The 27043-nt window shown below is 31.6% G+C and overlaps 1 protein-coding gene across 2 annotated transcripts in view; it reads right to left on the minus strand.

The window, feature by feature from the left end:
• Positions 1 to 27043, minus strand: part of LOC126829714 (protein c-ets-1-B) — an 87903-nt gene that overhangs the window by 13592 nt on the left and 47268 nt on the right. The window contains exons 1-6 of one of the 2 annotated variants that reach the window (XM_050559808.2): positions 24169 to 25052; positions 11696 to 11815; positions 8673 to 8873; positions 8367 to 8471; positions 7163 to 7222; positions 6415 to 6609 (exon numbers count right to left, since the gene is read on the minus strand). In XM_050559808.2, the coding sequence (XP_050415765.1) occupies positions 6415 to 6609; positions 7163 to 7222; positions 8367 to 8471; positions 8673 to 8873; positions 11696 to 11815; positions 24169 to 24316 (829 nt within the window). In that variant the 5' untranslated portion in view covers positions 24317 to 25052. Of the gene's footprint in view, positions 1 to 6414; positions 6610 to 7162; positions 7223 to 8366; positions 8472 to 8672; positions 8874 to 11695; positions 11816 to 24168; positions 25053 to 27043 lie in introns of those variants that run through there. The other variant, XM_050559807.1, reaches the window with a different exon arrangement.

The raw sequence follows: 27043 nt of genomic DNA on the forward strand, positions 1-27043 counted from the left end.
TACAACAAAAATATTATATAATACAGAAAATTAAATTTAGTAAAAAAAGTGATATTAAATGTCGTCTACACAGAAATAACGTTCTTTTCAATTTATTTTAAGAGGGATCAAGACAGGGGTGTCAAACTAATATTGCTTCAGGGGTCACATGAACTCAATTTTACATCAAGTGAACCGGAGATATACAAAAATATCAAGATGAAGAAAATTTTATTGATTTATTTGACTAATATCGTTACATATTATAATGCAATTCAATACTTTGAAATGGACCAAATTAGCCGACTTAGAAATCTGTGACATAAATGATTTCCACCGCTAGTTTCTAAGAATTATTGACACTTCAGTTTGTTGAAATTTGTTCCACAGGCCACATTTAAACCCTTGGCGGGCCGGATCTAGTTTGCGGGCCGCATGTTTGACACCTCTGGATAAGATGTCAATCACATCATCAAACTTTTATTGGGCTATAAAACTGTGGTCACACTTTGATTTAATGAAATGAAATATCAAAATAACATTCAGTCGAGAAATAACACCATTTTATGTGTAATCGAATCTATGATCAGTCGCCATGAAAAAAAAATACAATTTCTTTTGGTGATGATATTTGATTTAAATTAATATCATATTTAACCAAATAAGCACATAATGTATGTCACAAGTCTACTTCATTTTTAATTCCATCTAATCGCTAGTTCCAGTCAATACGTGAGACATGTCAGAGCCTGACTTGAAAGTTCTTGGTTGAATGATATTATACCAAGCTGGGACATTCGTTTAGAAACAATTTTCTGACAGCCCTGCAGGCAATATCTATCTTGTAAGTTCTTGGCTCAACACTATTAGTCCAACCTGTGACATTCAGGTCTAAAGTTTACTCAATCTTTAACATTTTTCTCATAACAATGTGTGCGATTTTTTGGTTGAATACAATAAACAAATGAATCCAAGAAAAAAAAGTAAAAGTATAAGTTTCATGTCGATTAAAATTATATAAAATATGATTTTTCCCAATCTGATTAAAACGCAGATACTATTTCGTTTCGTTTTTATAGTTCAAAATTTCGTTTTACTTGTCTTTACTACACTAGGATCTGGAAGAGTTGTTATCATTGACGTGTTCTGAATGATGTGAGGGAATAGCTAATGAAACGGTCTGTTACGGCGAGCTTTAGGCGTGTTTTGCGCGGAACTGTGGGTAATCCACTAGTAACATAAATGCTGATTGGTTAATCAAATGTCTGACGTCATTGGATCAAAAGCTGCTCGTATGACCTCTGAAGCAATCTACCACTACAACTGGTCAGATCTTCATGTAGTAGAGGCCATCGAAAGTATAAAAAACGAAACGAAATATAGATCTGTATTTTAATCAGATTGCATATGGTATAGACATGACTTCATTAGTCCTGTTGTTTCAAAAAAGTTGGTTGTTAAACCCTATTTTATTTCATTCACTATATGTTTAACATTATTAAAATAAGCACATCAACTGTTTTATTTCCCCCTCTTGTGAATAGTTCCTGAAATTGGCAGACAGGGGGTGTACACCCACTATGGATACCTTCCTAGTATGTTTAACATTTATAAAACAAACACCAACTGTTTTATTCTCCCTCTTAACAATCATTCCAACATTTCATGAAATGCCAGCTACTCTTTGGTTCAATGCAGAATTGGCACAAATTTAAAAAAAAAAACAACAATAAATATCACTCATTGTAAATACCACATCATAGGAAAAAAAACCTGTTCTCACAGAATTATCGCAAATCATAACAATTCACAGACACAGATTATAAACATAAATGTCAAGATATAGCGATTCATGTGGTACTTCATTGAAACAGCAAAAAGTCCAGCAATTGGTCTATAAAAAACATTTTATTGCACTGCCGTGAACCTTCAACCCGGTTTATCCACAACATCTGCCATTTTAAAAAATAGAATAGATCTCAAATATTTTCCATTTAATGCCAATGAATGGTGACCTCTGACCTATAATCTGTGAATGGGAATCGTTTTGGTTCCACGGGTGCCATTTACAGACAAAACAATGAAATTTTTGATGATTCCAGGCTGTGATTTCATTAGTCTCTGTTTTCCTTTCCGCCAATTTTCAAATGTTATCAAACTTTAATCTCGATTGTTTTAAATACTTGTAGTCATTTTGATTCTTATTTATAACAATAAAATGTTCAGCTGTGTGAACTTCTCAAACAGAGAAGTGGTATCAGGTGTTATAGAAAGACTAAGCCTACCCTGTCTTGTGCATGACACTGGTGACTAGTCATACTCATTCATCGCAAGAATGACGAAATTTCAATTCAAAATCTAAACCAAGGCCAGATTTCAGAAATCTAATCAAGGACTTTAATAAAATATTCAGCTAGTTACAAAAAAGAACACTGGCATTTTCAAGCCAGAAGTGTGTAGTGTTCTGCAAAAAGTAATGCAATGTGCAAGCCCAAAGCAATCAATTTTAAGCCGGCCTGTTCAGTCGTTTGTACACCTGCTTAACTTAAGCATCAGAATAGCATACATCAAGCAATTATCCAACAATAAGTTTTATTTGTCCCACTATTCTTGAAATTTGCTTTCCTCTTGATCCCCTACCACTTAAAAATTCCTGCCATACATACTGCCTGAATGCCATTGACGGATTGTTGGAGCATGTTTTTGAGTTGTGTTTAGCCTGGGGGTAGAATAAGTTCTAACATTGGTCAGCCATATGTTATAAACACAACCTGCTGTAGTTACTATAAACTAAAAAGCATGAATGAATGTCCATTCCCTCTGACCTTCAAAAGCTTCAATCATAAACTGACCAGTGACTGCTTCATTCTTTACACATCACATGATCTGCTAACATATGCTACAATTCATTGATATCTACACAGGGTGAGACATACATAAAGCACAATCAGTTCAGTGCAAATACAATCAATAATTCTTATTTAAATGACAGGAATATTGTATGAGACAGGGTATGCTTACTCCTCCTGGAACACACTATACCACTTCTTGTTAAACATTTTGCAGTTTATCAAAAGTGGTCATAAATCCAAATTCGAAGGTGTAGGTTGAGAAATATCCATTTTGAATACGAATAAGAAACCACTATTCAAAGAAGATAATTGACATGTAAATTACATTTTTGAAACTTTGACGTAGATAATAAGAAAGGTAATAGAGTCATTATTATTTAGCACTTATTAGCAGCAGGTGACAAAAAAAAAAACATCCTCGTTAAAACTCCAATCTCCTGGTAACAACCTTCAAACCATCTTTAAAATCTTAATTTCTGTGGAGTAATGCATGACGAGCATCTGTTGTTGTAAAGAGAACACCCGTCAACTTTTCACCTAACTGCTACCAGAGGGTGTGATTTTAATTAAAACACTATATTTAAACAGAACGCAGATCTAAGTGAATCTAAAAGTACCTGAATGGAACCCAAGACAGACACAACTTGCTTAAAATATTCAATTAGAGAACACAAGCATGAAATAAAAAGAACACCAATGATGAAAAACAAAAGTTGTTTAAGATTATGTTGGTTATTCAGGGGGGTTGAAACAGCGGTGGTTAATCTGACAGACCACCCAAATAGTGTCCATGGGCAATATGGTGCAATATACATTTACCCTCATTATCTCCGTATACCACAGTAATATATACCCGTTGAGATAATATACCATGGCTATATCAATAGATTCTTGATTACCCAGTGAATATAAATATGACAGATTTTAATTTTTGGTCTTTTCCGTAACAAATTAAAAGTTTGCCATGAACAAATAATGTATTTCATCTGAATTTGAATCAATTTAGCTGGGAAAAGATATCAAAGAAAAGTACAACAAATGGTACTAATATCATCATTTTCGTTACTTGTAAATAAAATGAAATGGGTTTTAACAAACGGTGTGACACTTGAAACATCTGATGTCATTTCTTGTGTAAATGAAATGGGTTTAATTTAATATGTCTTACTCTTCTGCAGCAATCGGGCCAATGTAGATGGGTTATTGTTTGTAATACATACATGTATATGTATTTACATTTTACCCAAATCTTAATCTATTCTCTCCTTAGCTTTATTCATTTTACATGTTTGGCAGACGGCCATTTTCTCCAGGTTCTTTCTACCAGAAATTATAAAGATAACAAGCGATTTTACCTCCATTATTTAAATTGAATCTTAGCAGACGCACTGATGTAAACATGATGGTCGTCCGAAACACGCTATCCACCCGCGCTTCGACACATTTTTGGCACGGTTATTACATTCCTGCACATGAGAACTGCGGCCGACATTTATAATAAAGATAAGAATGAGATTATTACATGAATGAGCTTTGAGTTTTATTGCTATCGTTTATTTGTTTCTCGTTTTTTTCAGGGGAGATAAAAAAAAACTTTGCATGCTTCAAGGTTATAAAAGCAAATTTTGATCTTAGATCACATTATGCAGACATGTTTTGTGAAAACGAGAAAAGACTTCCAACAGGTAACAAAAATATTGTAACTGATCTAACATGAATCGTAAAGAAAGTGAACGAGTTAAGCATCACATCAAGTCATTGTTAGACTATATTATTACCTTTAACATGGTTATGTTTGCCATATAGAAATGTCCTTTCTGTCTACCCTTCTTTGAATTCCAACTATCACAAGATATTTAGTACACTATCAAGTTTTAAATGCCCACCACCAAGTTTTAAATTCATAACAACAACTAAATCTAAATTCTATTATAAGATGCATCATTTATCTGTAGGAATCAAATGTACATGGATTATTTTGTCTGCCAACAAGAGGTCTTTTAACCACACTACCAATTTCCAAATTTGCAACACCAACTAAATCTAAATCGCATTACCCATATATTAAACACACTGAAATAGGATGCATCATTTATCTATCAGAATCAAAACTACACAGGGTTTTTTTCTGCCCAAAAGAGATTTTATTCATATATTTATATTAACTTAATGTCAGCTGAAAACATTTGGTTACGATTGAAATCGTGAGATTTTCTCAGATTGTAATTTTACCATCAACAAACGCGAGTCGGTGGAAGATTTCGCTATAAACACAATGGCTAACACATGTGAGAATACGAGTTGAATTCTATTTCAATCCCGTCTTTGTTCTCCATACACAAACCTGCTTCTCATTCCTTGGTTAAATCAACCCAGTTACCTGCCCCTTTCACATCAACTCTTCTGTCACAGAGTACAAACAACTCACAGTTGCTATGGTGTGATGTCAAGAAAGACATTAGTAAGTTCATCGTCCCCCGTAACGTAATCCGTTGTTAGGTAATTTTAATCGACAACTGTCACAAGGACCCCAAGTTCGTAAAAATTTCTCCTGACCCGAGCCACTTATATTTTAACGTGAACAGTTTGTTGGATATTAATATCCTCAACAATATAAAGCAGATTCGAAATATTTACAGTTGGCAGGTTGAGACGAGTGCGATGTCAGAGAAAAGTTTCTCCGTTTTACCCAAAGAGATGAAAACAATATCGTAGGAAGATATTGACGTATTCTCAAAGATCAAAATAATATTTCTCTTTTGATAGTTTCATATTTCTATAACACTTCGGTGTCAGAGTTTATCAATGGGTGGACTGAACCTGGATGGAACGATCAGAAATACGGTGCCAATCTTTTAAATAAATGTCACAGAGTAAACATTAAAGACCTTAAATACCTAATAATTACAAGAAAGAGAGAAATGGGGTTTAATGTCCATTTAATGCAAACTCATTCCTTTTGGGACTAACATATAGTTTTGGGGTTTTTTTTTAATAATTAGCTTGCAATGGGTCTTAAGCAGTTAGTGGAGAACCTGGAGAAAGCCAATGAAGTTAGAAAATGCAACACATGACTCAATGGCTGACCTTATGAGCTAACACGCAGGCATTAGACCACCTATTCCCCTCCCAAGCCACCAAAAACACTTTGAACATGTGTTAAAATGGGTACCTGGTATCTAAACTTTAAACCTCAGTTAATGTTGGATGACAAAATGTAGCACATAGCAAAAATCTTTTTTGTAAATATCAAATAAAACTAATGTTCGCAGGAAAACTTTTTTTTAAAGGACAAACGATTTGCACTCAAATGTTTCATGATGGTTTAGAAAGGGTAAGAGTGAAAGATTTTGTTTTCTATTTTCTAGCATGTAACATCTCACGTAGTTTATGATATGTATCCTTATATGAGAAACGCAAGTTTCTGTGTTCTGTCCTCTGCTGTGGTAAAATACAACTTTCAATTTCAGATTTAAATACAATCTATTTCAACTTAATTCTAATACTTGTTTTCGACAATTTGCTTGTATGCAGAGAACAAAGATACCCGAAAATACCAAAACAAAAAAAACATTAAACCTACCTCTGTAATGTTTATTAGGGATTCTGTATTTTTGTTCACCCATCATCGGGTAAAATTCTGCGTGACTTTGGTCGAAATAATTTTGACTGTGTTCCAAACTCTGATAATCGGACGTATCTTCGTAGTTACTGGTCATTATGTTCTCGCTACTGATCTCATTCAACGTCTGAAGGGATTCGGAAATCGGGTAGGAACCTGGAATTAAATAATCTTTAAATATAGTCCCATTTAAAATCAAAATGTAACAAAATTAACGTCAAGCGCAATATCTAATTTTTCACATCTTAAACCATGCTAAAATTTATTCAAGTTAATTATATCCAAAACATCATTAATTTATAATCTGCTGGCTATGATTCATATGGATTAAACAGAGGCACATCACAACATTTTACACAATACTTATCAGTGGCACTGGTTTGTTTATATTGCTTGGTGTTTTCAATTCATCCCATCTCTGAATGGAACTGGGCCGTGTTTCTCGAAATCTTAACTAAAGATAAAATCCAAACTATAGTAGATACTTCAATTTTGATTGGTTAAGCACTATAATCAATCTTATGTTATCCAATCAAATTACTAAAATTTGGATTTTATCTTAGTTAAAATTTCTTGAAACAACCCCCTGAACCATTTTTGGACTGATATTCCGTTTAGAGATTTTCCTTTCAAATATTGTAGTTTGTAAGAGACTTAAAATCCTTCAAATGACAATCTATAAATGTATTAAAAAAAAAACAAATCTTACTTTCAATATATGGCTGGCTTGTTGGAACGACAGGCATTGACTGATCTGAATTAGAAAAACCTGAAAAAGAAAACAAAAAAATTTGAAGATGAAAATAGTGCTTCAAGGATATCTTGCTGTCAAAGGGCATTCGATACTCTTCTTGGTTGTCTTATAAAATTTTGAAAATGAGCATAAAATTACAAAGCCTACCCTTTCAATATCTAAATAATGAAGAGATTCCCTAAAATTCTACTAAAAATAGTTTAGTCAGAAAGTCTGAAAGATTCCACTCTATAATAGCATGGTACATCACACGATACTGTGAAAGGTTAAAAGTCTATCGTATCACATGACCAGTCAAGTGATGATGTAATAACAGGCGTTTATTTTACACCAAGAATCGAGGTGACCCGCTATATTTTGTTAAAGAGATGATAAAAACTAAATAACTCTCAGCACAAATATTAAAAGGTTAAATAATGTTTTAGAACATTTGGAGAGAAAATTAAATCGCCACTAGTCCTTTCGGGACTCAAACATGATTACTTAGAAAACATCTGTAACTAGGGCTACTTTGACTGCCCTTCAACATCCAAGTCACGTTTATAGCTGCGGCGCCCCATGAGCTAGTATATGGTCCTACAACACACAGATCTATCAACATATCTCGGAACCAGAAGTATTAGAAATATAGCTGGTGGTTTAACGTCTACAGATAGTACTTGCTCCTATGAACTAAAACATCATTAACACACCTTAATGATGTTCTCTGCTCACTAAAAACTTAAATTGAATTATTCTAAGAATGCAGACTTTACATTGGCTAAGAGCTCAAATTTTGCACTATAATTTTAAATGTAAGCTAATCAAAAGGCTGAATCCTTAAAACATATGAGATTAAGCTTCCATCAATATCCTCTAAGTTCTTTAGCACTGGATGGCAAAGGGAGAAAACCCTTTACAGTGATCCATAAGTTTTGCGTAACATACCAGTAGGACAGGGTTCATACTAAGGCTACAACATGACCTATCAGGCTTTATTCATCAAAACTTTAAAATATTTTTATTGGCTAGATTTTAACCCTCAACTAATGAAAAGGCTATGTCCTTAAAATATTTTAGGTAAGTCTTCATTAATAAGGCCTCTGTAGTGTACAACACTTGAATCTTTTGGAAATTTCTAAAAGACTACAAAAAAGGGAATAATGTCCTGTGATCTTACCTTGCTGATTTTGTTGGACATATCGCTCTCCAAACTCTGGTACACAGACAGGTTCGCTGTAGTTCTGTGGTACATTACACAGTAGCGCTCGTTCCTGGGCAATTTCTGCAAATATATAGTAACATATTCTTAAATATTTATTTTGTATAACGGAACTTTACTTTAAAACAGAAATGAAGTTTAAGGTCCTACTTTTATCCACCAACCGAGCTAACAAAGGCGGCTTTTAAAACAGGGTCCACGAATGTGATTGTTTACATCAGATGATAATTTGTTTGTTTGATGAGTATTACAACGGACACTTACCTTTCTGAAGAATGTCAATATGTTCATACAGAATATCTCCAACATATGGCGGACAACGACTTAAGAACTCTTCTTTGTCAAGCTTACAGAGTTCCTTCCCTTTCACATTAAAATTACTCATATTTATGCCTTCTAGACTGAAATCTTTAATGGCCCATGATAACCACTGTATAACATGCAACTCACTCCATTGTGATGGATCTGAAAACAAAGAGAAAATATATTAATTTAAAAAATTAGAGATTTGAGAACCTTGCGTCTGTTATTATGAGGTTGATCATCATCCTTGACAACTGTTTGGATAATTAATGTAAATAAACACTGGGTATTTTCTTGAGGATTTAATAATGACAAATCGTTCCATAAACATGTCTTTTGACCATACGCTAGCAGGATGGTCATAAAGACAAAATGAAATAAAAAAACTAATTAAATAAAATACAAAAGAAATGAAATGAATATTATAGTGAGAAGTTCTCTTTATCTAATCTTCCATAATGTATCTTTAATCACAAAATCTATCCTGTAAAAATACGATACTCATACGCGACATCTTTTCAGTAATCAACACAAAAACATAATATGGAACACTATTACTATGTTTATTATATGTGTAAATTGGTAAATAACACTCAAAGAAGAGATCTTTTCGATAACTCAAATCTATCTATTTTCATCAATATCAATGTAATGATAATCAAAAGAATCATTGATGAGTAAGTAATTTCAATTTATTTCACAAAATATGTTTGAGATCGGTTCACGCAAACAAGCACAAAATATGCATTTATGCATCTTATCAAAATTGAATCCTTCAATATTGAAATATTTTATGCAACAATTAATACCTTTATCTGCAGCTTAACGCTCAATTGAATCTAGGTCTCTTGAGCTTATTGGTACATGTATCAACAATTATAAGCATATAATATTAAAATATGTACATAATCTTACTATGTTGAGTATGCTCTCTAGTGTTCATATTAACTGGTTTTAAAATTTTACTTTTTAAATTTTTGATCTGAACCAGATAACAGTAAAACAGTTCCCTTGCTAGTCTATTTCATTTTCAATTATTCAAATTTGATATCTCCTTTATTTACCTTTTATTTCAATTTACAATGAAGTGAAGCATGATAATTTGTCTGATTAGAATGGAATTATTCCATAAAATAAAACAAGCAGAATGGTTTGATAACAAATTTATTGAGAATAGTCGGGCGGGGTTCAATACTTTTCTATTCATATTCTACAGACAAGGTTAAACTTATTTTATTCATAGCTAGTTAAAACTTTTTATTCATAGCTAGTTAAAACATATTTTATTGATAGCTAATATAAATTTATTGTTTTATATCTTGTATAAACTTATTTTATTTATATGGCTAGTTTAAGCTTATTCTATTTATAGCTAGTTAGCTAGTTTAAGCTTATTTATTTATAGTTTAATTAGTATAAACTTATTTTATTTATATAGCCAGTTATAACTTATTCCGTTTATTGCTAGTTTAAGCTTATTTTATTTATAGCTAGTTTAAGCTTATTTTCTTTAAGCGCTTGAAATATCATAAGGGAAAGCAATGTTTTTACATAAGAATAAACTGTTTCCCTCGGCAACCATTTATCACAATATTAAATGCATCATTTGTGATATTCTCATTTTTTGTCATATGATCAACAATTTGATTGAAAACTAATTCAATTATTGTAACAATTGTTGAAATTTAATCCAAGCAATAATATTCTAAAGTAAACTTTGTCCAGGTAAAAAAATATTTATTATCTTAACAAGACAAAAACCAGGTGTGATAATTGCTCAGGTGTAAATATTATCCACGGGTAAAAATATAATGATGGACAACAGACCGCCGACTTGTTCCACACGAACGGGTTCCAAGGATCAGATTCCTGGAAATGACGGATTTTAGATGAATCTGCTTAATTTGTTAAGAGGACTATTGGTTATGAAAAACACAGAGAAAATTGACCCAAGTACCATGTGAATTATACAACTAAATGAGAAGGTCTTCTAGAAAGGATATCATATCCACCATCATGTACAATATTTCTCTCTACTCTTACAAATGTATATCCTTTTAGGACAATGACTACATGTATTCAAGTTAGATCTAAGAGATTTTATACCACTTCACTTGTGATTCTTGGCTTCTTTTCACAAGTTCTTAAACAATTAAGCACACACTTCTTTGTGTATGATACCCAGTGTATAGCTAAACAAAGAACTACTTGGTATCTGCAGTATTATTTTTTCATTACTGTTACCAAGATGAAAATCAAAAACAACATCAATGTTCTAACATTAGAAATCTGGATCTAATTCTAATAATCAAGTATTAAAGTTTGTTTATCCCTCCGTAAGAATATTTGACAATATTCCGAGGAAAGATTAGAAGATTCTATTCACATATTTCACTTGGATTTCTCAATAAAAAAGTAAGTAATTTTTAATGAATTTCACCTGTTGACGTGAAATCTGAGAAACGAGTAGGATTTATTAACCAATAAAATATATCCAATACAATAAATCTTTCGAGAAATTACAACCATATCTACATCTGTGATTGATTGATAGATGGCATGTACAAAAATGTTTTTGGGATCTATGATAGATATATACGTTTCTGACACAATCTATTTCAATTTTCAAGTACTTATAACTAAGGTTTATGATAATTAATGGGTGTCATGCAAGTGGAAGGGTATGCCTACACTTTCAAAATATCTGATACTACTTATCATTGATTACTGTAACTTTCCATAAGGGGCAATTCATTTCACCTTTCACGTACATGAACTTAACTAAATTTTACGTTAATTGACGGGTGTCAACCATAGGGAAAGGCATGCTTACTCTTTTGAAACATCTGATATCACTTCTCAGTTCTTAGCTGTCTACAATATTCATTGTACCTTTCAACAAGGGTCAAGAAATATGCAGCACATATTTTAGGTTTCTGTATGAAAGGATCATACAGTATTTAAAAAAATAATTTTGTACCCACCTCTTGGAATATTGAGTCGCCTTTGTTCCTTCTCAAAGGCCTTGAAACTCTCTACCAAGGCTTGTGACATTTTTTGTGTGGTTCCCGGTGTGAGAGGTGGAACTTGACTTGTGGGTAAATCTGAAAAATACAATAACAGGACAATATGAATATTTTTTTTAGCAAAAAAAACACAAAAATAAACAACAACATTGTAGTGGTACAGAAAGGTAGACAGTTTAATTTGTCCAGCTGAAAAATATTTAATGTGAGAGTATGTAAGTATAGCAATCAAGATGAGTTGGTTTAATCTAAGTGTAAAATAATTACAGTAACTTTTGGATAATTAACGCTGCCATTTAGTGTAATATTTTGGTTTGGTTAATCAACCGTTATGTTACTCTCACGTAACATTTTTAATAGTAAACCTATATAACAAGGTTTAATTAATTTAACACATTTCTTAACTCTGATGTCCTCCCAGTTTCTCGCCATGCTAACCTTCGAGTCACTGGTTTTATAAGATACCGTTACAACGCTTTTACAAACGCAACAGTTGGACGCCACAAGTTCAAAACTATCAAAGATACATCGACTAAACATCTAGGGTTTAAATCTTTTAACACTATCTTTAATACACTTCTAACACTTCGGTAAAAATTCTTCAGGTTTGCTGGATTTTTTTTGCAAATTATGTCATTTTCGCTGCTTTTTAAATAGTGATAGCAAATCACATTACTTAAACAATTAGCCTATAAATTATTTATGGACCATTTTTTTTTATTAGTATGTCATCTTTGCTTCTTTTTGATAATGGTAGCCAACCACATTACTTAAATATTTATCGTATAAATTACTCATGAAAGTGAACAGAAAGTGGGTATTAAACTCAAAGTATCTAAAGGCAAGACAATCTGGGTAAACAAATATGTTTCTTTGAATATATTTATAGTTCATGAAATGATGCATATTCTTAATTCACTCTGGTGAAAAGTCTAACAAATATATTAAACTTTTGATTTAAACTTCATTTTCTATTAGCTGATCTGATCACTATTCTTAAATAATATTTAGAAGTAGAACATTCATAATAACAAAATGTTATGGATTTACTAATTCTTTGTTTATTAAACAGCTTGATAAAGATACCTTTAAGATCACTGAAATGTTGCATGCAATAAAGCAAGAAGTAGTAAATCCATAAAGGTGTGTTATTATGCATACTCTGATCCGATTTAAGTTAATCTCTTGTAAAAATAGACTTGAATTTCTCTAGATATTCAAATCATTTTTCACAATGTATTCAAAGTTCCGGAGAAATGAACTGCAATTAAAAGACTTTAATTGGTAACATGTAAAACAAAACAAAACCGATGAGACAACCCTGCGGACAAAACCAACTACGCAGATATTGCAAGAAATAAATAACAAATATCAAATCAGGTGAATGGATCCCAGGGTCAGCCTTAGGCATCCACTGCGCTGACCTCGTGGGTTTTCTCCGGGTCCTCCGGTTTCCTCCCACTGCTAAAGACCCCTACGAGCAAGCGAATTATTGAAATAAAAATAAACCACATGTTAGTCCCGAAATGACCTAGTTTGTGTCGAGTGGACGTTAAACCCCATTTCTCTCTCTCCACTGCGCTGTACAGTACAGAGGTTTATATTTTAGTGTTCAGGAGTCCAGCTTGTGTTGTTGAATCTATGATATCATAGCAAGGTGGCTTTAATACTAAAACAGATGTAAAGTCATTGACTGCAAAAACATATTTATTCTCACTCGGTGCCGTTTAATAGCATTCCCAGAAACTCTGAAGGAGATGTATCAGGAATGGTTTGTTAAAAACTAGCAGGTTTCTCCACTGGTTCCAAGACTTGCAGGTGTTGTGGGCGTTAAATATTTCAACAAAAGATAAATAACACACAAATCTCTCAAAGTCATTAAGTTTCATTATTTTTCTTTTTAAAAAAAGCAAACCAACACTACAAACTCACTTAAATATTAAGATTTCTTCAGTTAATCTTTTAACATAAACTTGAAAAAAATATTGACTGCACCCAAAACATCATAAATCGAGGTGCTGAATGAAGTATATAACTAATCTCAAATGGTGAACATTAATTTTAAAATCTGGCACAGTAATAGTCAAATACACCTATTGGTAGCATTTCTTTAATATTAACGTTTGCTGTACAGACATAGAATCTAGTGTTTATAACACTTTAGTTAGGCCATTTTTTTATTTATGTATTTTCATTCTTTATGTCGAATGCAGACAATTTTCAGAGTTCTTTTGTACTTTTATCATCTCTTTTTTTTAATCATAATCTTTATTCGTATTTATAATTATTTTTTTTTCATTTTTTTCATTTTCTGAAAACGTTTTTTAATTCACTTTCTCATCATACTTGTTTATTTCTATTAGACTTTATCAGACTTGCATATTTATTCTTATCATTTTCACAGAATCAGTCAAACTGACTGAAAATTCAGCGCTACAGAAATTGATTATTATCATTTATTTAGAGAACAGCCTGCAATTATTTTTATTTTATATGAGATGAGAGCGAGAATTTTGTCCAGACTGCGGTATTGCTGCCAATTACCACTAGGGGTCTTTTACGTGCAGGTCAATGTGTATCAATGACTAGTCGCCCAAATGTGTCGCCAATGTAATGTTCATTATCCGCTAATTCTTAAGTGCAATAAAACACCAGATCTTGCACCGATATATTTAAATGTTTTAATGATCGCCACCCAACATCTTTTTTATTCTCACATTTCAGCGTTTTTTATTTCTGAGTCAATAAATCGTATACCTCCGCCCGTCTCTAACGTCAATATATTAATACACATGTATTAAGGGCGCGTCATCTACGTAAAGATCAAATTATGCACCATTTGTTATTAGGGGAACGGGTTTCTTGTCAGCTGTATTTATACAAGTCAATATGGTTATATTATTTGGTATCACCCCGATATTAAATATATGTTCTCAGGTACCAGTTAGTACGAGCTCTAATGTCAGCAATATATCAACTCCATACTTCTTACCAGTTGGTACAACCTGAAACATATCTCCCAAACATACTTCTTAGTGCTGCGTCCACATTCATTTTACACCATGCAAAGTAGTTCGGATTAAAATTTGTATTTGATTTGAATGGATTAGAATTCTGGTAGAAGATGGAATGAATTAGTGGATTAAGGAAACATGTTAATGAGATTTCATTTAACCCAAATTTTCAGATCAGAATAAAATAAAACCAAGTACGAACAATCCAAACCATTAGACAAAATTCGAAGTCCTAAAAAAAAAAAATGGTATAGGCAAAATAGTGTAATAAGGCAAAATAGTGTAATCAGCATATGGACTGTTCACCGTGTACAAAATACACGAAAAACAGTGGTAACAGGTGTCCGGAAGAGTAAGCTTACCCTGCTTGGCGCCACACCCGCCATAGCTGCATCCAAACTATTAGGCGAAATCTCGGTAAAATAGCGTGATTGGCCAATGAACTATCGGTACGCAAAATGCATGTAATCTTACTTTTAATCTGAAGAAAATTACCTGTTGATCAGGTTTAGACATAATAATTTTTTTGTACCTGACAAAATGTTAGACAATAACGAACTAGTACCAGACATTTAAAATTTTATATTATGAATATCAATCAGTTCGGTTGTGCCTGATGAAGGCCGAATTTCATGTCTGACAAAGTCTGTGACAGGTGGCTGATTTCCAGACTCGTTCTGATCTATTTCAAGTATTGATTCAGCAAATAAAATTTGTTTGCCTTTCACAGAAATATGTAAAACATTCATAATTAATAATAATAACAGAAACAAGCTAGAGTAGTTAGCAAGTCGGTTTTACTAGATTTCATGGTTTAATATCCAACCGTGATAATTTTCATATTTATATTAAAAAAACATTTCAACCTTTCAATATCGACATCTGATTGGAAGATGCCCAGTTTGTTTTCATTTGAGAAATATTTTATTTATTTGGTTCTGTTTTTTCTAGGGGTAATCACACGGTTTTGATTAGTCGAAGGATTATAGTTTTATCCTGATAAGACCATTTCAAATCTTTCCGGAAATACATTTATCTTAATGTTCTACGCTTTTAACAATTATATCAAACATAGAAATAAAAATGTTAAATTGTAACAGGCAATAACTTTTACCTTTAGCATTCTTGATAAGATATTCTGTAAAATTGCCAAAATAAAAAAAGATATGTCAACAATCTGAATAAAACACATGAAATTAAACTAAAAAAATAATATCTTCAAAACTTAATAGAAACGATTAAACTGCCAGGCCTTTTTTTTTAAATTCAGAGCACTTTGGTTATCTCGAGTCTATCCCTCAGGTCTAATAAAACGTTTTAAGAAATAAGTTTATTCAGTAGGCAAAAGCTAAAATTTGTGCTATGATTTTAGTGTTTAGACAATGAACCATGAGTATATGCAAGTCGATATGTTCAAGAATATGGTCTGTGTCTAACATCTAAAATTTTTATTAAGATTTTAACTCATTTACAAATTTACATCCGTGTTACCCCAGGACCTTAATTTAGCAATAAATATGTATACTATTCAAAATACGAAGACATGACTCTTATCATTTCAAAAACATTGAAATCAAATATGTATTTTGGATCTTCATACAAACGTTCAATTATAGCTTTGAAGATGAACGAATATCTAAAATACATGAGTTAGGAATTTGACTCAAAGCTGTAGTCAGTGAGAAAGCATTTAAAGTTAGCACATTCTGAGAATTCTGTGAATCCCTAGAAAACAGAGCTTCACATCTTCAAATATAAACAAAAACATTCCAAAATATTAAAATCTTGTTGAATGTGACATATCTAATTATTTTAAAGTAGAAAAAAAAAATTCTTGTAAAATTCAATTACCTTAACATCTGTTTTAAAAGATCTTCCAGAGAGAGTCAATATCAACTAAATTGTTCCATGAATTCACCAATAACAATTCGTATTTATAGTTTAAAGTGCATGATCATCTTTTGCATTTTTCAAACAATATCAAAATTTTATGGCTTAATGTACACAGCTTGATTATTTAACATTTATTTAGGAAAACAAATCTAAAGTATCAAGCATAGATCATCATTTAGCTTCGATTCAAATCAGATTAAAAAGACACTAATCAAAATATATTTTTCAACACCTATAGGTAACACTGACTTGTTTAAATCGTCTGATAAGAATGTCAAATGTTGCAAAAATTTCAATCCATTATATCTTTCTATATACTGAATCAAAAAAAACCATTTTTGGACTGATATTCCTTGGGAGAATCAACTTTCACAATCTTGTGAATTCAGAATCCCTCAAATGGCCATCAGCTGTCTTAAATCAAATTTACTATCAAGTTTAGAAGGTGATTAAAACTGGAATACTGTATATACATTTAATTATTGTCGGTCAAATATTGTAATTATACGGGATTAATATTTACAAACAATAACACTGCTTCGACAGGTGAAGAGCTTGAACTAAAATTATCTGAATTTAAAACTCAATATTGGGGTGGTTTTCTACACGTGGAAGATATAAATTTGTTTTGTCTTAATATCGTGACAGTTTAATAACACTAAAGGATTAATATAAAAGATAATAATTCGGTTGATTTCAGGTTTTATATTTCAGACATTTTTATTTTCTATAAATCAAGAACTGACAGACTACAGACCAATTTGACAATAAATATACAAGCTGAATGAGCTGAAGCTGGTGGTCAAACCAAGAAACAAGGCACCTGCTACAGATATTGTGGGGCACAAAATATATACTCAGGAACCAAAATCAGAATGGAAGGATGGCCAGAAGCCATTTCAGTATCCTGCCAGTAACCTTGTTTGACACAGAATTATAAAGTGATGTTACATTTTAAGTTATGGGAAATGAATTGCATAATAATTGTATGATATATGTGTCAGTTGGATTGAAAACACATTGTACATGCTAAATATCTGCTAAAAACTACAAATGATATCAATATATTGGAAGGAAAAACAGGTTGTTGATATTAAATATTTGCTAAAAACAACAAGTGATATTAATTAAAACTTTAAATCGATTAAAGCAACCAATTACTAAAACTGATAAAATAAAGATAACCTAGAGAGAAAGTCTTTCATGTTAAACCCTTATATGACCTCCCTTGGACCCGACCAAAAACTTATACTGGTAGTAGAATGAGGCCCTCATTAACCCCTAATTAGACCCATCAACATGTCCAGATAAAAAAGGTGAAAGTTTTATCTGTGGAGACCCCTAGTGGATAATAATGGTATAGAATAAATAACGGACAGTGGGGTGAGTAGGGGGTTAATATGACCCCTAATTCTACATACATCAACTCTCATGGCAGAATAAATTTCACACCCCAGGGGCCAGAGAGAAAGAGTTAGATCTGCCTCTAGGTAAAGTTACTGTAAATTAGACCCCCTGTAGTCCGGGGATTATAGGGTCCAGTGTGAAATATGAAATACTTGATAGACTGCGTCCAGTAAGGGTTAAAAGATTTAAAGGATAAGGCCATACTGATCTAAACGGACCGTTTAAAATTAAATATAAGATCATGGTAATGATGTTAATAGGCTTTAATTTTTTACATTTTCTTCCATTTCTGAGAATTTAAATATTAATGTTTAAATAAATACAAATAAAGATAAAAATGTCATAATTTATTTTTGGTCTTAAGATTAACTTGAGCTTTATTTTTAACTTCATATGATATACGTACACTTTGTGTAAAGTCCTGTCAAAATGTCGAGACATACTTAAAGCACCCACATTTGTGTTTTAAAATTCAAACTTATTTTACAGTTGATCATTATATTTTCCAAAATTAACATTTGATAAATAAAGTATAATATAATTTGTTGTATAACAAATGTACCTGTATGATTGTGAAGTATGTAATTGAGCCACATCAGAGCATATCATAACAGTCACACTTTGTGTTCTCATTGAATTCATTATTACATTAAGGTGGGGGTTTTTTTTATAAGAATATTTTTAATAAATAAAATGAATTGGGGTTTAACATCCTAATTTTTTACATCAACTGGGATAACGAAGACAGGGATAACGAAGACAGGCATACAATTTGCTTTGATGGATATATTGTCAAGTCAGCAGCCTTTCTGACTACTCTGTTGAATTCCAACTGCCAAGGGTTCATTTACATGCAAACCAGCATGTATGTGGCACCTCAGTTTTTCGTCCCATCTGAATCATCCCAACAAAATCCAATTTGATAATAAAATTCTAATTTTAGGAGTTGATAAGTTTTGGTAGTTTTGAAAACAGTAAGACATTTGATAGATTTTAAAGAAATAAATGACAAATTCAAGTTGTTAACAAAAAAAGTTTTCAACTAATAGCCAGCAGCAATAAATAATATCACATGACTACATCAATAACAATTTTAACATACTTTTGGACTAAATTTTCTCACGACAAGCAACAAATTTATAAGAATATTTATTAGTGAAATAGAATGCTGGTCATCAAGATTTTTAATCACTTCATTAATTAAGTCAACGATTAGAGCCACTTGAACCCCTACAACTCGAAACTATTCTAACGAGAGTAGGGGTAATTGACATATCACCGTGGTTATTGACAGATGAAGTATATCCCACGATTACATGGAGAAATTATGTTAATTTTCCATGTGACAAGTTGATTTATCAATTAGAACTACTTGATAGAATGACTACAACTTGATTTACGGCACAATATAACAGTAATAATGAATAGAATATGGGCAAGGCAGTGGGTTCATATACATGTATATAAGCTTACTTTAGTGAAATATTGGACCCGTCACTGAGCATAGCAATTGCCTGTGTGGTTGACTTGTGCAAATGAATAATTGTTATGAAATGTGAAATAAAAACTTTTGATGCAATATATGAATTTTTAGTGTGGTATATGAACGTCTGATGTGATATATGAACTTTCAGTGTGCCATATGAACCTCTGGTGTGGTATATGAACTTCTGATGTGATATTTAAACTTCTGGTGTGGTATATCAACCTCTCATGTGATATATGAACATCTGATGTGATATTTGAACTTCTGGTGTGATAAATGAATTTCTAGCATCTGATGTGATATTTGAACTTCTGTGAATTTCTAGTGTGGTATATGAGGTGGTATATGAGGTGCGACTATATGAAGTGTGGTATATGAATTTCTGATGTGATATGCATGTATGAACTCTATTGTGGTATATGAACTTCTGATGTGATATATGAACTTCTAGTGTGGTATATGAGGTGCTACAGTATGAACTTAAAACTTTTTAGTGTGGTATATGGAATTTTGATGTGGTATATCGACTTTTGATGTGGTATATAAACTTCTGGTATTGAATTTGAATTTCTCATATAATATATAAACTTCTGATGTGTTATATGAACTTCTGGTGTTTCATATATGAGGTGGTACTGTATGAACTTCAAATATGACATGTGTTAATTTCTGATGTGATATAGGATGAACATTTCATGTAATATATGAACTATTTATGAGATGTATGATGTACATTTCATATGGCATATGGAAATATTGATGTGATATGTAAACCTAATATTTTAGAAAGTTTAAATAAGAAACAGTTTAATGAACTTCTTTCTGAAAGTGACAGTTTGTGACAAAGTAATAAAACACAATGAATTTAAAACTTCATTTTTCCAATATAATTTATCACTTTTGATATCTATGGCTGACAAGTTTGAATTCATTTTCATTCATCCTTTTTACAATCAGTCTATTTCCTCTCTCTTCTTATAATTAGCTTGTTGACTTGTCACTCCTGTAGGGGTCTGTTTATAATAAAGGGGTTTCATGGTTGAGGGGATACAAGGAAAGGGAGGGTAGCTGTGAGTCGCTGATGCGCGATACTGAGGTGAGGATTTTATAAAGACATGTGTATCACCCATGTAATATGACATATATCAACCTAGATAATGATATATATCATTAACTTACCATGGTATATCTGTTAAACCATGGCTATTATTACTTATATTAAGCCTGTCAATCATTGGGTTATAGGGCAACTATGGACCTGTATCTTATTCAATATCTCATATACAATGGTTATTTACATGGTATATCAGCTCATTAATTGTGGGTATACCATGTTCTGGAGACAATATCCATTGTTTTCCCATCCCAACTCATTCCCATTCACTGATTACGACATCCCCATCATTACACAATTCATTTTGATTCCCACAATTCAGATTATATTTTTTTTACAAGATCTACTCACCTAATAAATTTTCCTGACAATTTTTTTTAAGAAGTTCAACACAGAGAAAGCATCAACAGCATTTAGCATAATCAGAGTAACCATTACATAATTCAAACAAAAGCATTTCATTGGACGACAATCTAAAAGCTGCATTCCATGACATCCAATGCGAGAAAAACAAAACATTAACACCATCACAAGATTTATAAGTTTTTGACGACCAAGCCAAGCAAAATCATAGCAACTTGTTATATTAAGTAATTAGAAATCAATGGGTCATTATCACTTTCTGATAAAGTTTCTAATTAATCCCCTTCCTCCTAATAGTTTGTCTTCCAAATATAGGAAAGTTTTTCACACAAGGAGTTAAAAGTTCAAGGATGGCCACTTAGGGGGTATTTCTAAATAGAAGTATAGGAATTTTTAGCAATTTCATTAATTTTCAAATTGAATAATTTTTGTGAAATAATAAAACTTCTAAAATATGTTTTATTTATTTACTAAAATATTCAAATTTAGTGAAAGCTGCTGATCAACATTTGAAAGATTTTGAATCCTGTGCAAACTACAATATTTTCAAAGTTGAATCTCTAAAAATGGTTCATTTCCGTTTAGTATTTACAAAGATATAATGCATCGACAATTTCGCAACATCTTATACATGTAATTGTGTTTCGAAAAATCTTTTGGATGGTTACTTCATTTTTATTCAGTGGAATTCAGTGGGGATTATCCTAATGAGTATATACATGCATTAGTGTACATGTACATTAAACTGTGAAAAATTGCATTTTGTCTGAAAAAATGATCATCAGTATATCTGACTTTCGTACATTCACTGCCTTGGATTCAACAAATTTGTATTTTAGCAACTTTCAACTACAAAGACTTTTAACTTGATAATAAAATTGGATAACATCTCATTAAGAGGTTTAGCTGAATTGAAAGTGGTGCAAAACGACATTATAATTTTGACATAAACTGAAGTAACGACATTAAATTCAAGACTTAAATATTTCACTTGGTTAATAAATAACAAATTCAAATATAAATGTTAAAATATTCAGACAATAAAACTCACAATTCAAATCTAAAGAAACCACAAAAATATTCCATTTTTAAAGAACTATAACTCAAAATTTAAATAAAAAAATCTCATTTTAGAAAGGATAATTCATTTCTTAAAATATACGATATGCTAAAAAGAAGACAAAAATTGACCATTTCTTACAACCCATAAATCACAAAGTCTTTCTAGATATTCAAGATAAATATGAGCATAAAAAATAAATAAATATTCTTAGGGGGCGTACAATCAAGGTTATTAATTAAAATGCCATATTTTGTGCGATGCTGAAGTTTTTGATTTACTGTGAACCTGTAATTCTATCTTAAATACAATTTGATGTTCTTCAAGATAAGATTTTGCGAGATTCAACTAAAATACAAGGTTCGAAAAACCCTGTACTTTTAACAACAAATTATCCGGCTGAATTAGTTTTTTTTTTTCAGAGTTAAGTCGATCATAAAACAGTTAAAAAGTTGAAATAACTTTAAAAGTGGTTTGATTAATTTATGAGTTTTACTGAAAACTTCTAAGAGAAAAATGAATCAACATCATTTGAGCCGAAGTAGCGAGAAATAGAGATCGTTTAAGTGAGGTTTTAACTGAAGGAGTTTTATGAATTGAACAAGTTTTAAAACTGTTTGATTTAAAAATTGCCTTCAGGAGGGCAGGGTACATTATTATTATTTGCATTTCTTTTAACAGTGGGGCGACCTGACATTTGAAAGAAGCAATGAATAAAAACTCTTCAAGAGTTTGGAAATTATGAAATGAATGAAATAAATGAATGAAATGGGGTTTAAGTCTTATATTTTTCAGCAGAAACTGGGCTAATATGTGCTTGTTTAAAAAAAAAAGTTATTTCCAAAAATTAGAAGAAACGTGAAAGTACTTTGTTTAAAGTTTGATTTTATTGGCTTTCTATTTTAAGGTTACAACACAATCAAAACACCACATTTGAATTAAGAACTCAGAAATTTTTTAGAAATAATCATATATTCCAACTTTTATCCAAGACAACCAGATTTCTCAAAAGACTTTAATTAAACTGAACATGTGCGGATACAAGAATATCTTCAACTAGAATATCTTCACAAATTCCAAATTGTTATTAATCACAGACAGAACTTTTATCATTTTCTTGCATTCGATTTTTGTAGCTTTTAAGCACTTACAGAGATTTAATTTATTGTAAGAAATGTTTTATGATCCTATCCAGCCAATGTAAGAGAGTGTAGAAGGATTTTACGATTCAGGAATACAGAAACCTTGTGTAGTGCCTTTATTGTTTATAAAATACTCAGACAGACAATCAGGTATTGACAACAGATCTGAAACACTCTCTCTCTACAAATATTTATAAATTCTCTACACAGCCATCGTCCATCACCATCCCAATTTCTAACCCATGGCTAAATTAGCTCCAATAAGTCCTATAGATGATGTAAGATTCCAGTATACTGCCGTATCTAGCTGCACCTAGCCTCCCTATCCCATCATTTAAACCTTATCATTGAAACAGATGTAGTGCTGACCTCACACCATTTCTAACTCATTTTAATACTTCAGATTCATATAGCTTCTACAAATTTACCACTAACCATGTGCCATTTTTAAAACAGTTTAATACTTTAGATTCATATATCTTTAACAAATTTACCACTGACCTTGTGCCATTTTTAATACTTCACATTTAGATATATTTAACTACTTTAAACTATAGAAAACTCTCTAATTGCAGATTGTACTTCAGATTTCTTAGCGTGAAATCATTTTTGGTTTTGTTTAAACTGGGTACTTACTTTTATTATCGACGTCCATGGTCTGGAATATTCTATTATTTCACAGAAACTGAATTGTTTTTTGTTGTCAAGGACCTAGTTTTTATTATGAGAATTGTAAATATATGATGCTGAGGTGATAAATTTAGTAGGAGATATTTGATTTTATAGCTATTATCACAAATTGAATGCGATTCCACGCTGATCCGAGACAAGATAGCTAATCTTTGATATCTAATGCATTAAATTTAAGTAAATTTTGTACCAAATGTATCTTGTGTTACCTTCCAATCTAGCATGATATTCGAGCATGTTAATTCTTTAAAATGAAACTTACCGTTTCTGCAGGATGGATGATACGAATGTCCGTTTCGTCCGTATTGAGGCCATAAATGGGTATACAAATTATTCCTTGGTAGAATCATTGCTGGTCCTTGAATAGGACTTGGAGTTCCAGTTAACATCTCACCCTGATAGGACCTCATTGATATATAAATACAACAACCGAATATGAGGAGACGCAAAAAAATTTAAAATGTCGATAAATATCAAACACAACAAAACAATGTAAAACTTGTGTCAATGCAATGTCTTCACTCTACCATTGTTAAACTATATAATACCAACAGTCACTAAAACAATCCAATAACACAGCTCCTTTATATAGAAACCAAATGTCAGAAATATCTGCTCATCACCTTATAAATATTAATTATTCTGCAGCTTTCAGTTTCAAATTAATCTCCAATTGTTAAAATCACATGATTCTAAAACTTATTTAAAACATAAATTATCAACAAATTAATGTCTGGAATAATTTAAGCACTTTTTAATTCTTTTGCTGAATTGCGTTAATCAAACATCTGATATTAAACAGCTTGGAAAATTGTAATATTTTCGTTATCGTTCGATATTACATATCGTCTTTTTCCAGCACTGTCTTCAAACTGTACTCAGCTCAACTTCATAAATAAACAAAACTTTAATCTCGCAAACTTTTTCACATAATCTTATAACAAACTTGGCGTTGGTGTGCTGTGTCTTGTTTCAAGCCATAAAGTTTGTAGTTCTAAATCACCCCAACTATTGCTTTGTTACAGTTTCACGTCTGCTCCTTGCACTTCACTTCTGTCTCCATTCTAAATTCATTTTAAACAAACAGTTAAACAAAACTGACCAAAATCCTTCTTCTTTTAACATTAAAACCCCTTAACCAACCACCTCAACTACATTAAGTTTATGAATGAATCTTCATCCCCTTGATTTAAACCTATAAATCACTCACAGACACTCAACCAATCACTGAGCTGCAGTCTAAATGATGAATATTAGACTCCTCCCACTATGTCTTTATGAATGGGATGTTTACTAGAGCTGTGGTTAACAGCTGTATAGCTTGTTGTAGAATCTGAATGAATGAATGGATGGATGACAGAAAGATCTGCTAGGGCTATTCAGGGGTTAGTAGGTCTAATTTGTACAGAGTATGTCTCCCGGACTAAAACCCACCATTATTTGGGGCTGTGACTGAAGAACAGATCAGACCAGATTGTTATTTTGATCAATAAAGATTCTGAAGACAGTCGAAGACATTGTTTTTCTTTAAATAAAGCATTCAGAACAGAGGATGCAGGGAATAAAACAACATTGTTGTTGCCCTTTTTGTATTTTTAACATCTACAAAGACATTTATGAATATCATTATATAGTCGACAGAAAGATGAATCTATGCCAAGCTGAAGATTTCAAAGATGTATTAAAATGTATATTAAATGCAGACAGTACACCATTTTGTTTTTCTCTCTGTGAACCCACCATGAATAAATGTCAACCCTCCTGCCAAAAAAAATCAAATTGTAGCATTATGTTAATTTGCATATTGTGCATCCATTTTTAAAATTTTTTCCTAAACATTAAGTTCTTGTGTTCACAGAAACATAAATGAATAGTGAAAAGCCCTATTATTACATATTTACATATGCTAATGTGCATCCCTTTTTTTGTCAGAGACTGCAATCCCATTCACAGAAGTCTCAATCTCCTTATTATTTTTATCTTAAAATATACAATTATCATACTCATTTGTTACCAAAAACCTTCATAAAACTGACATCTCCGAAATGTGAAAGTAAGAATCATGGATGAAGACTCCTTTATATAAATTTGAAACTATAACACATACTTATGGAAGAACAATTACTAATTTATTTGGATGACATTTTGAAGAACATTTCCTCGCAGTTTTCAAGTAAGTACAGTAACAAATGTAATCTTGTTGTTTAGCATGGTTTCTGATTTGTTGTTACTGCTTCCATATCTATATATTTACCATAAACATTTGTTAGAGTACTTTCTAGCAATTAAAGAAAATTTTGAGAGAATACTCTTCGACACGTCACACAATTAAATTAGTAATAGTTCTTCCATAAGTCTGTGTTATACATAATTTATTGCTCTATTCCGTAACTAAATGTCTCTATATGGCTCTTTTCATAAATTAAGATTTAGGTTCTTGGAGATTTTTTACAAAATAACATTACTGCTAACCATGGTAAACGATTAAAATTAAAGATGTTCTCTAATTTCTTTTAACCAGGACGTTAAATCGTAACAATGGGAGTGGAGAAATTAGGGAAGGGAGGGGAGGGGGATGAATTTAATCAGTTTTTCATAAAATATAATTACGACCGAAATCATTGCTAAATCGTAATTCAAACTAGACATGTACACCTCTGTTTTTTTTACCACAAAGGCGCAAACTACTTTTCCTGGTGCAAAGATTACAACAATCTAATTAAAAATTAAATTTTAAAAAAAATAACACCAGTTAGACAATAAATGAGAGGTGACATCTTTTCATTAAATTGATTTTTTACATCAATTTCTAAACTTGTTGATAAGTTAATGAACTCAAGTTACGACCAGTGAAAAATACGAACAAGAAGGAAAAGATATTCAACTGATAAAAGGTTTTTTATGAGTCCATTTTAGTAAATTTAATGTCAGTAGTTCAACATTCAAGTCAACAATTTTCCAGAGAAAAGATATTTTTTTAAAATGAAGAAAATAAACAATAGAAGCAGGTACAGTATAACTAATACACCATTTTTTGTCAATCTTCAAAACCTTTCACATATAATTTATCAAGGTTTTTTTAAGATTAAAACAATACTTGTTAAGTCATCATCATCAAGTGTATATGAATGTAACAA

This window comes from Patella vulgata, chromosome 8 (genome assembly GCF_932274485.2).
Source record: "Patella vulgata chromosome 8, xgPatVulg1.2, whole genome shotgun sequence".
NCBI lineage: Eukaryota > Metazoa > Mollusca > Gastropoda > Patellidae > Patella > Patella vulgata.